Source organism: Salminus brasiliensis, chromosome 2, assembly GCF_030463535.1.
Source record: "Salminus brasiliensis chromosome 2, fSalBra1.hap2, whole genome shotgun sequence".
NCBI lineage: Eukaryota > Metazoa > Chordata > Actinopteri > Characiformes > Bryconidae > Salminus > Salminus brasiliensis.
The window spans coordinates 17,490,674-17,502,667 of record NC_132879.1 but is presented as its reverse complement, the minus strand read 5'-3'; the positions used below and the strand labels follow the sequence as shown (position 1 = coordinate 17,502,667).

At 39.0% G+C, this 11,994-nt stretch overlaps 2 protein-coding genes across 3 annotated transcripts; one reads left to right on the top strand and one right to left on the bottom strand.

The window, feature by feature from the left end:
- Window positions 1–726: 726 nt before the first annotated feature.
- On the bottom strand, window positions 727–2,250 carry LOC140549863 (probable pancreatic secretory proteinase inhibitor). Its single transcript, XM_072673613.1, has 4 exons — window positions 2,199–2,250; window positions 2,023–2,054; window positions 1,114–1,226; window positions 727–918 (listed from the first exon to the last, which is right to left on the bottom strand). Exons 1-4 carry the CDS (start codon window positions 2,248–2,250, stop codon window positions 873–875), a joined length of 243 nt encoding a protein of 80 aa, XP_072529714.1. The 3' UTR covers window positions 727–872.
- A 1,628-nt stretch (window positions 2,251–3,878) lies between these two features.
- nipsnap3a (nipsnap homolog 3A (C. elegans)) lies at window positions 3,879–11,899 on the top strand. Of its 2 annotated transcripts, none has more exons than XM_072673612.1 (6): window positions 3,879–4,044; window positions 6,326–6,533; window positions 6,808–6,969; window positions 8,167–8,316; window positions 10,629–10,715; window positions 11,247–11,899. In XM_072673612.1, exons 1-6 carry the CDS (start codon window positions 3,964–3,966, stop codon window positions 11,321–11,323), a joined length of 765 nt encoding a protein of 254 aa, XP_072529713.1. In that variant the 5' UTR covers window positions 3,879–3,963; the 3' UTR covers window positions 11,324–11,899. The 2 variants fall into 2 exon arrangements, with proteins under 2 accessions (XP_072529713.1, XP_072529712.1); XM_072673611.1 differs by having other exon boundaries at window positions 6,323–6,533.
- Window positions 11,900–11,994: the final 95 nt, after the last annotated feature.

The following is an 11,994-nucleotide window of genomic DNA, read 5'->3' as shown; positions in this document are numbered from 1 at the left end:
GGTAGGATTTGAATCCAGAAAGGCAGGCACACTAGATTACACCAATAAGTGTACTTAGGCAAGACTACATCCAACGCTCCATTTGCCTATCTGTGTAACATTATGGAAACTTAGAGGCACTCTGGAAAAAATGCCAATATAAGAAATGGCATAAATACCATGAAAGTAACTGGACAATGACAACAATAAATAGCTTATCCCATCACACCAAATATTAAACTCTTACCAAACACGAAGCTAAAATAGTCTACACTTTAATATATGTCAAATTCGAATTAGAGAAATTATGGTATGAACAACTGTGGTGTTGTGAACAGCAAAAACAGTGAAACCTCAGGATTGAATGTAGTTCTGTTCTTTGTAATAGTGCTGTGTTTGAACAAAATCCCTCATTTTCATGAATGTATCTTTATAATCTTTTCTTTATCAGCATTACGTCTTAGATAATAACACTGCATACAGTGCTACTGAAGTTAATTTAATCTACATTTACATTAGTTATTAGTGCTTTATGGATTTGTGCAAATGTGTGTATATAACCAACATTATTGCTGTTTATTTGGTGTTGGTGTGGAAAAGGCTACACATACCTGCTTCCAATATACAAACTGATGCCTATGGTTAAAGTAAGATTAACATTGTCTTAACGTTTTGTAGAAATGGCCACACACACATTTGATAATATATGGAATTAATATTTAATAGTAAAGTTCAAACATAGGCAGTGTGTTCACATCTATATGAGTATATATAGGAAAAACGATTACATGTTCTAGGTGCAGTGTGAATAGGAGTAGAAAAGTGCACCCTAACAAGCACAGATAACGAACGCAGGAGTGGTGAGCATGTGAGAGAGGAGTTTCCCACCCTCCTCAGCACCTTCCTTCTTTCACAATCAGGATATCAGAGTTGGTTTGCCTGGGGAGAGACAGTTGGTCAGTGCAGGAATACGTCAGCATCATTGCAGCAATTCCTCAGAACTAATCCAATAGTGAACTAGAACTTGCAACATACTGTGAATAGAGAGAGCCGTATATGGTTTAGAATGTGCTTTCATACTGTAGTACATACTGTAGTTCATACTGTAGTACACTTTAAGCATGCTATACTCACAGTCTGTGCACACACAGAGCACACTCGTTGGGGTAAGTGACACCATCATTTCCACAGACTGGAGAGTAGTTGAGGGGGCATGCATGAGTCAGGCTCATGTCTCCACATGCAGGCTATTGAAGGTTAAAAATGACAGGCAGAATGATCTTTGTTGCTTCAGAGTATTGGATACAAAATATTACAGTACTGATTACAGAGTAGTAGTATAGTACCAGTACTGGATACAGATATAGTATAGTACCAGTACTGGATACAGACATATAGTATAGTACCAGTACTGGATACAGATATAGTATAGTACTAGTACTGGATACAGACATATAGTGTAGTACCAGTACTGGATACAGATATAGTATAGTACTAGTACTGGATACAGATATATAGTATAGTACCAGTACCGGATACAGATATAGTATAGTACCAGTACTGGATGCAGACATATAGTATAGTACCAGTACTGGATACAGATATAGTATAGTACTAGTACTGGATACAGATATATAGTATAGTACCAGTACTGGATACAGATATAGTATAGTACCAGTACTGGATGCAGATATATAATATAGTACCAGTACTGGATACATATATATAGTATAGTACCAGTACTGGATGCAGATATATAATATAGTACCAGTATTGGATGCAGATTAGTAAAATAGTACCAACATAAATAGTGTAGTATCTAAAGTGGTTACAGAGGAGTCATTTTGGTTACAGAAAAGCAGCATGGTAGCAGTATTGGTTACAGAGAAGTGGTACTGGTTACAGAGTAGTAGTATAGTACAAGTACTGGCTATAGAGAAGTAGTATAGTAGTGGTATAGTAGTAGTATTTGTTACAGAGTAGTAATATTGCAGTAGTATTGGCTGAAACATATTATTAATCGTAGTAGCAGGCATTTCTTACCCTTCTGTACAGCCTTGACTTGTCTTCTGCATCTAAAATCAAATAGAAGTTAAATTTCTGCTGCTGCTGAACTGATCACTTTACACAGTTCACAGTGTTAGGATGATGTTGACAGTGGAGCTGATATTATCTCAGCATTCCTACTGCAATAGCCCACAGGCCAATTGGAGACTTACCCACAGAAAATATGAGGAGCAGGCACATCAGTATCACAGCTGTCCCTGTCATGTTGTAAAATCGTCTGAAATCAGCAGAATTCGAATATTTGAGGCTCCAGCTGCTGGTGTCTAAAGGTATGTTCTCTTTGGCGTCTCTGAAGTTTCTCTTACAATATCCACCTGATATGAGACCGCGTGTGAAGCTGATGTTCTGAGGTTGACCACCCTGCAGCAAATTGTTTGTTTGCGTGTGAAGTGAGAGAGATGCTGATATTTTGGCGCTCATCCGCCCCACCTACCTGGCACCCCTTGCCAGCAACAGTTACAGCAGAGCCTCTCTATTGTCTGTCTCTTTATTAAGGGATAAACATTCCGTCTGCTCCAAAAATTGCTGACCACCATTCAAATTGCACTAGCCTAGATAATATCCCTAAAAATAGTGCAGGCTTAGACAACTGATCTCTGCATTCCTGACACTGTTTATTAACTGTTGTGTATGAGTGAATGGCAGTGTTAAAAAGGGAAACACACACAAAATTAATGTACTGTTCTAATGACCCTGGATATGTGTTGGTATTGCTGAAATATTGAATAAACAAACATCAGACAAACAAACAAACAATACATTGAGATTTGATGTGTATTAGAATAAACAGATCATTCTTTGAAGAAGCACCATGCCAAATCCAGCACCTAGTATTTCTAATTAAGCCTTCATTGAAGTTAATTAAGTAAGCTATAACCAACTTAACAATTACTGCTGTGCTACAACACTACTTATACAGTGTGTTGTTTATTTGTTTTCTTTTAGTGTAAGCACAGACAGTGCTTACCGACTGGATACACCGCTTTATAAAATATAAATGACTACGGCTGAAACAGCTGACAGTTTGTATATTTTGCTTATAAACCTATCTTGCAGTGGAGGTTGAATAATTACAATTGCAACCGTATATGTATTTTCAGTCGTGTAGGAGGTGATATGTTGTTCACCAATAAAAGTGTTTATAATGTAACATTCCTGCTGAAAAACTCTCTGCACAGAGTATGTTATTGTTTGATTGATTGATTGATTGATTGATTGATAGATAGATAGATAGATAGATAGATAGATAGATAGATAGATAGATAGATAGATAGATAGATATACAGACAGACAGACAGACAGACAGACAGAAAGACGGATAGATAGATGGATGGATAGATAGATAGATAGATAGATAGATAGATAGATAGATAGATAGATAGACAGGCGTGTAGATAGATAGATAGATAGATAGATAGATAGACAGGTGGGTAGACAGGGGTAGATAGATAGATAGATAGATAGATAGACAGATAGATAGACAGACAGGCGTTAAAGATAGATAGATAGATAGATAGATAGATAGATAGATAGATAGATAGATAGATAGGTGGGTAGACAGGTGGGTAGACAGGGGTAGATAGATAGATAGATAGATAGATAGATAGATAGATAGACAGACAGATAGATAGACAGACAGGCGTATAGATAGATAGATAGACAGACAGATAGACAGACAGACAGACAGACAGATAGATAGATAGATAGTTGTGGAGGAATGTGGAGGAATGGAGTCTCGGTCATTGTGCTTGTCTGTAGCAGGTGGCTTTGGTATGTGTTTGCATCGCAGAAAGAGCGAATACTTCTCGGCTTCCGTAGCGAGTTTCGCTGTGGAGAGCAGCAGCATGTCAAACCTGGCTCAGAGCACGTAGCTCCTCAGAGCAGCTGCTGGACACCGCGGAGTGAGGCGAAGCAGTCATGATTCAGATTCGACATGCGCTCCGGAGAGCCTCCCTCCTCACCAAAACACCCGTCACCTCTGCCAGGAGCGGGCGAGAGGTCAGTGATACGACTCTGTTCACTTCGCTTTATCAGTTCTGGATCAGCCAGGATGTCAACAGGCAGCAGGAGACTCCAGCCACTGAACTAGTGCAGCATAGGGAAGCCTTACATGGATAAAAGTCCGAATGCGAATCAGACGGGTGTGTGTGTGTGTGTGTGTGTGTGTGTGTGTGTTTGTTGGAGTGGGTGAGGTGTTATACGCCCCCCCCCCGCCCATTGTTATTTATTTTTACTACTTTCCCGTGGCCCCTGTAGTGTGTGTGTGTGTGTGTGTGTGTGTGTGTGGAGCTTTGGCAATACCACCTAAAGTACACTGCACTGGAAGGCATGTGCACTGATAGTGGAGCTACTGTGAAGTTTACTGAATTCTTCTTTTAAATATTGTGTAAATATTTCTGTCTAAATGATTTTACATATATTTGTAGAGTCATTTGATCATAGTGTGAAAGCCCATTCCCTCCACCTAGAATAAAAAAATCATTTAACAAGCATAAAGCCTCTCAAAATAATAAGTGTCTCCAGATATTTAGAAAGTATCTTAAAATAACAACCTAGCGTCTTAAAGTAATAACATATTACTTAATAGCAATAACAATGACAATAACGTAATAGCAATTCACTGAACACTGATTTTTGTGAATTTATTTATGTTATTTATGTTAAGTGGTGGAAATGTGGGGGTCCGTCTTACAGTAATGGCAGAATGCTGGTGAATGTTTCTGGTTAGAGATCAGATTGATCTTTGTACTGTTGTGGAGTAATGGTAGAAGACCTGTCTGGTGTCCAGAGAGAGACAGAGAGCAGTGGTTTATTATTAACATGGGCCAGCACTTTCAAAGCTTCGACACATAGTCCAAGTTTACTTCGCTCAAGGACACACTGAACTAAATGTGTCTCTTTAACTCAGGTTCCCGTAATGCTTTATCTTAATAAGGTGATCCATTAAGACAGTAGCGTTTCAGTCAGTCAACCAGTTGCTTGGTTGATTTCTTCGCATTGATGTTATTAGAATCATTCATTTACTGACACAAGTTCTTGCTCATATCTGGAAAGTTAAGAGGAAGTGAAGTGATCAGATCTGGAAATGTATGGAAATGAGAAAAATCAGTAAGTGTTACCGCAAAGGGTTCTTTGAATGATGCCGTAGAAGAACCACGTTTGGTTCCCTTATACCTATACGGTTCTACACTAATGTAAAGGTTCTTCTACAAACACATCACATTCACAAAAGTATTGGGGCACTTGCTAATTCATTGCGTTTTCCGAAAAAAGAGTTTATTCTATTTTTGATGGAGTAACTGTCTCTACTGTCCAGGGAAGAAGGCTTTCTACTAGATTTTGGAGCATTTCTTTGAGAATTTGATTGCATTCAGCGACAAGCATTAATGAAGTCAGTAAGTCAGACACTATTTTTGGGACAAGCTATCATTCCAGAGAACACAGTTCCACTGCTCCACAGCTCAACGCTGTGGGGGCTTTTTACCCCTCTAGCCCATGCCTGGCATTAGGCATGATACCTGCATGGTATCTACTCTAGAGAGTTCTATGCAATATTTCTTTACAGGGACTACACAAGCTGTGTGTGTGCACACATGTCAGCAATAGCTGAATCTACAAATATGTGGAAATATAGCTTGGGATGTTCTCTGAAGAATCATCCATTAAAATATTATTTAGGTGGAACCAAAAGTGGCTTCCATGGCTTAGAACCTGTTCTGGTACTTTGTGTATGGTTCCCATATTTTATTATATTGCCAATGTCTCATTGTATCTCCATTTTGCTGTTTTTTACTGTTTGGCATGGTTTGAATCTGGCGGTTGATCTTTATGGGTTTTTTACCATTACTCCACAACAGTACAAAGATCATCGTGTCAGCATGTCATGATGGATAGACCAATAGAAAAGCTCCAGAATGACTTGGAATTAAATCTTTTTACATTGATGTCCATTGAATGTTATAAAGGCCGTTTTCCTCTCCTGTAAAGTTTACACTTTCAGGTAGGCCTACAAGTTTCTTTGTGTGACTGTGACAATATGCTTCAGAAAGCAGATTAAAAAGCTTTTAGATATATTATCCTTTTCCCTGATCTGCTGCAATCTCTCTGATGTTTCACTTTTCATTATCTTCCTTATTTCGAATAAAACAGAAAGTCTGAAATTCCCTCATAAGTGAAAAAGATTCTGCAGATCAAAACAAGCATTTGCAGATAGACACTGTGTAAGACCAATGATCACCTCTGGATGTCAGCAGTGTGTTGCTTTTCTACTCTCCAGCAGCCCAAAGCCTTTATCTCGACCGGTCCTCAGCAGCAGGATGGAACCTTCTACGAGTTTCGTACCTACCGCATCCATCCACACTTAAACGCTGCATTTCTCAAGCTGACCAACGACAAGATCCACCTGCGCACTGCACACTCTGAGCTGCTGGGGTACTGGAGTGTGGAGTATGGAGGCATCAATCAGGTCTTCCACATCTGGAAATATGGTGAGACTTTTGCATGTCAGTATCAGACAATATCTGGTAGTGCCTTTCCGTTGATGGGTAAGGTAGAGGGCGTTGATGCCTTGTGCTGCAACAGTTGGACTGCAGTCAGTAACTGTAAACATGCACTTGTATGATAAGTGTTTCTGATAAAATGACCAGTTGGTCAGAGTATTTCAAATGGCATTGACCTTATTCTTGTATGCGGTGATTTGAAAGCTGATGATTCTGTTGCCCCTCCATTCACATGTGTTTTAATATTCATCATGTCTTTCAGACAGCTATGCTCAACGGGCAGCTGTGCGGGCAGCCCTGGCTCAGGACCCCAGCTGGATGGAGGAGTACATCTCGAAAGCCATGCCCATGCTGAGCTCTCAGGACAATGAGGTCACATATCTGGTGCCCTGGAGCACAATCACGAAACCACCTAAAGAGGGAGGTGAGAAGTTCGTCGTTGTTCTCAATAGGGGTGTCAGTAACAGCATTTTACTGTTATCATGTTGCAGTACATCACAGTTCACTTTACTGAGTAGATCACACTTCTAGAAGGCTGAACAACTGTATGAATCTTAAAAAAAGACCAATTACAGACCGCCTGTATATCCTTGCCGTCATGCAGAAACCTTGTATCTCCATTGTTGCCTTTTTTTAAGTAATGTGAACGTGGCAGTTGATTTTAACATTGTGTCCAAATTTCATGATAAACGGATTGTTTTGTTGGAGTAACTGTATCTACTGTCCAGGGAATACCGTCCATATTAGAGCGCTGCTGTGAGGATTTGATTGCATGCAGTGACAAAAGCGTTGGTGAGGTCAGGATGTTGGATGATCACCACCCCACCTCGTCTCCAACTCCCCAGCTCATCCCAAAAATAGTGGATAAAGCACCATCATTCCAGAGAACACTGTTCCACTTAATACCCCTCTAGCCCACTCCTGGCATTAAGCATGGTGACAATAGGTTCAGTTTATGTGCTCCAGTGAGTTCTATTCTATTGGCGATACCTTTTGACGGTGACTAGATAAGATGTGTGTGCGTGTGCATTTGCATGTCTGTGTCAGCAATGGGTGCAACTTAAAGTAGCTGAATGCATTCATTTAGAAGGGGTGTCACAAACATTTGAACATCTAGTGTATAACGTTGCCTTATCATTACAGCATCAATGTAGACATCTGTAGCATTGAATCTCTTGTTGAATGAGAATTTTTGGAGCACATAAACATGACCGAGAGAGAAAGAGACAGAGGGACAGAGACGGTGGGCGCGTGAGAAAGGGAATGTTTGGGTGTCAGTGAATCAGAGCTTTTCATGTTGTGTGTGAATGGGTGGGATTAGGGTTGGTCCCGTAAACAGTCTGCTCGTCTGCACTGCTGATGTTTGTGTGTAATGTGGAATGAGCATGTTGGAATGAGGTCAACAGTGTTGGACATTGGAGAGCTGGACGTTCTATTGCATTGCGCAGAGAGTTTCCTCCTTTGTTGTACAGAACCTCAGGACTATATGTTTGAAGATCAGGTGCAGCAGATTATCACAGTCTGTAATTTGTTGAACTATAATATGTTGAAATACGACTCATCCAGAATCTTGATTTTGTAAAGTAAGTCACCAGTAACTAAAACGTATGGTTTCCCTCAGGTGTGTATGAGCTGGTGTCGTTCCTGATGAAGCCAGGGGGTCCAGCTGTGTGGGGTGCAGCTTTTCAGGGTGCGGTAGGTGCCCACGCAGCTTCAGGATATGCCCACCAAGTGGGTGTCTTCCATTCTGAGTTCGGGCTGCTCAATAGAGGTTAGTGTTACGTAGGTTGGTTCATTTTTCTAAAATGTAGATTTTTTAAAATATATGTTTACAAAAAAGAAAGACACATAATTAGTCATTAAAATAAGCGTTTTTGCTTTGTGAAAACTCACACCATTTCTGTTGGTGTTTTTAAACATGACTGGTCAATTCTGACGGGTCAGTTCTGGTTTTAGTTCTTTCAAACACACTTACTAGAATTTTCACTCCATCAAGTTTAAACATGTTCAACTCCATCTGCAAAGCTCAGCTTATCATGTTTCATTTTTAATGAAGCAACCAATAAACTGAACAGGCAGAGCTGAACGGTGAGACAGATTTGTCTCTAATATTGCTAATCTTTACATTGACTCAGTGGGAGGAGTTAAATCTTCTGGATTTTTTTTCTCCTTCAAAATGAAGCTCAGTCAGTGTTAGTCCTTAGTCTGTCCATTCAGAGATGTGATGTGGTGTTGAGCATAAAAGTGTTTAATTCCCTTTAGAGTAAATCTAATAATTCATTTGTGCATTATTTCCATAAGCATATGCAGTTCAAAAATACATATATGCACACAGTGCCGATAGAAATTGGCTGAAACCTTTACAATTTGTTTTGATTTGTATTTCTGAACATGTTTGGCCTTAACTATCCAACATTATATATCTTGTCAGGAATACTATGTTAACCCTTGTTTTTAGTAACCGGTGACCCTCTTGAGCAGTGCTGATATTGTACATTTCTGGTTCTGGTAATTTAATTAACATGAAATCGAAAAAGGTATTTTCCCACAAGCTAGTGGTCAGTGTCAGGTTTCTAGAAATAATCTGGACATATGCTGTACATGTGATGGAGGAATGAACAGTGCATGCAGGAGCTGTGCTCTCAGTAGCCCTGTAGTGTGTAATGGGCAATGTGCCTGGGATTGAGGAGCAGCTTTGCTACTTAACTATTTTGGTATCATATCTAATTATTTTAGCCAAGATTATGATTCAGTATATATGTTTATCGACTAAATGTAAATTTCTCACCTTTAGCTTAAAATAGTCCCATTTTATTCCCATTCATTCCTGTTAATTTCCATAATTACCTGTTTATTCCCATGGTACATTTATTTGTATCGATATGCCTTCATGTTTGCTGTTGACAAAAAAACAACAGTACATTGATGATAGTGTATAATATAGTTCCTTTAAATTATCCAATATTTCCTACTAATTTCCAAGTTTGCAAAATTCCCATGGAAAGTTTACATTTTGGAATATTGCTAAAGGTCCCATGGAAATTTACCGGTAATTCAATAAGGGTTAAACTTCAGTTGACAAACAGATAATGAGATATACTGAGATATTACAACCATAATACTCCCACCTTCATGCTTCACAGTTGGGATAAAGTTCTTATATTGGAATGTAGTGTTTAGTACTGAGCACATTTCAGTGTTGCGCAACAGCATTCTTTTCAGAGAGTAGTTGCTTTCTCCTGCCGTGCACACTGTTCTCGTCCTGTCTTGTTCAGCCTGATGGTAGACTTAACAATGAAGGCCAGTAAATGGTTCTTTGTGTCTTTCTGTAATTACCCTTGGAGTGATTTTTGCTGGACACCCACTCCTAACAGTCTGGCTAAGTTTACTCCACATGTAGATCTTCCACCTCACAGTGGACTGGGGAGGCCAAACTATTTAGTAATATTTTCTTAACTTATCCTTGCCTAGTAAGCTATGATAAAGGTCCTCAGGAATCTCATGAGTTTGAGGTATGGTACATGAAATCTGTGTGCTGATCAGACTTTAAGATAGAAAACACAAGTTATGTCCTTGAAACAAAGGAGGGTCTGATAAACTCGTAAGTGACTAACTGCTATCCTCTGGAAATGCCTGACTCATTTTCCTAGAAGGTCACACTTTTTTTTAACATCGATATTTAATGTTGGATCATTTTGCTAAATAAATAAATGTAAAATCTACATGTATGTGTTATTTGTTTAATTGGGTTCTTTTTATCTAGTTTTAGGCATTATATGATCTATAAGGTCTATATCAAATCGCCTTGTAAAAAAAAACCTAGTAAAACACCTTTAAGTCTATGGTACTGTGTGGTTTTAGATTTTGTTGTTTTTATTTTAAGGAAAGAGGACCTTTTAAATAATTGTAGGGTATCTGTGATACCAAGCTATTGCCTACTTCACTTTTAAATGTCCATTTAAAATGTACCATTAGAACAAATCTGTGTCAATTAAATATCATTGACAGGTTGCTTCTGAATGAATGGTTCTAAAATTGGGTGTGGTGTCTTGTTAAGTGATGTTCTTTAACTCTGTGCTGCAGTACATGTTCTGTGGTGGCATGAGAGTGCAGACCATCGGGCTGCTGTAAGACACACAGCTCACAGTGACCCCAGAGTGGTGGCTGCAGGTAAATCCTCCCTGTCCAACATCTCATTCTGCCTGTCCTGACCTTTCAGCTGTGAGCATAATAAGTTAAATGAATTCTCTGTCAGTCTCTATTAAATTCTTAGGGATACATGATGAGGACATCACATTTAGTACTAGCATTTTATTTATTTGAACAATTGACAAAGATATTTGAACCAATATTAAAATTAAACCAGTATGTAATGTTGTATGTTTTGAACTTCAGAGGTTGGTTGCAGCAGCTGTACATACACTTGCTTTCATAATTTACAAAAACCCTACTGCAAAGTGACAATCCTTCATTGATTGGCTGCAATGAACCAATAAAACAGGACCAGTTTAAATAGCTCAACACAACTAATAGAACAAGTGCTTTCTCCAAATTCAGTCACTCTGGACTGTCTGAGAGTTCTTGGTACAACTCGGACTGTGAATAGAAGTGTTAGTGTAACCAGACTTCGGTCATGCTATGTATTTCAACAACTGTCCTTATCCTTTTTCTCATATCTGTGTCCTTGTGTTATCTCTACAGTGCGACAGAGTGTGTCCTACCTGGAATCTCAGGAAAACAAGCTCCTGTTCCCCTGCGCTTATTCACCCCTCAAGTAAACCTGTAGTACTACATGCTGAGACAATGGATGAACCTGAGCACCTTACTCCGTTCCTCTGCTGATCTGTGATGAGCTCTTTCATTGGTAGAATGTATATGCGTGGCAGGCTTATTCCGAGATGTGCTTCGAACTAAGAGATCTCTAACTTCTGCATGTAGTTTGCTAATGTGAAGCATAGTGAAGAGTGAAGCATGTTCAGGTGGTGAAAGATCGTTGGTCGTTGGTGTCTAAAGGGCTTTGAACAAGATTGCAGCTTTTTTTATTAATATATTTTTGTTTGTAGGTTTCCACCAAAAATGCCTGTAGCCTTTTATGAATGTAGACTCTGAGTATTGTCAGTTTCTTATATTTGACCAGCTATGCACCTGTTATATTCACTGATGGCACTTGGGCATTAGTATTGGCAGACATGTTACTCCTTTAACAGTTACCTCAAGCCTTTCTGTACACTAACAGCAGGCATGTTTACGAAGAGTCGCAGTCCTTTACATCCATGTTCTATTGTTCTAATGCGCTAATCAGGCTTAAAGATATGATTATATATTCATTCAAAATAAAAATGCAATTATTTCAAGAGTGTTTTTTTTTTATTATTATTATTTTATTTTAAGGTTAAATCTAAGTGAGTAATATCAGGAAGTGTATGATCTGAAGATCTACAGCCCATAA

Excerpts from the sequence above, each read along its gene's own strand:
- LOC140549863 (XM_072673613.1), bottom strand. The coding sequence starts at position 2,250 with ATGACAGGGACAGCTGTGATACTGATGTGCCTGCTCCTCATATTTTCT. Across the intron at positions 2,055-2,198 it reads GCTCCTCATATTTTCTGTGG|ATGCAGAAGACAAGTCAAGG; the intron begins GTAAGTCTCCAA and ends ATTTGATTTTAG. Across the intron at positions 1,227-2,022 it reads AGTCAAGGCTGTACAGAAGG|CCTGCATGTGGAGACATGAG; the intron begins GTAAGAAATGCC and ends AACCTTCAATAG.
- nipsnap3a (XM_072673611.1), top strand. The coding sequence starts at position 3,964 with ATGATTCAGATTCGACATGCGCTCCGGAGAGCCTCCCTCCTCACCAAA. Across the intron at positions 6,534-6,807 it reads CTTCCACATCTGGAAATATG|ACAGCTATGCTCAACGGGCA; the intron begins GTGAGACTTTTG and ends CATGTCTTTCAG. Across the intron at positions 6,970-8,166 it reads GAAACCACCTAAAGAGGGAG|GTGTGTATGAGCTGGTGTCG; the intron begins GTGAGAAGTTCG and ends GGTTTCCCTCAG.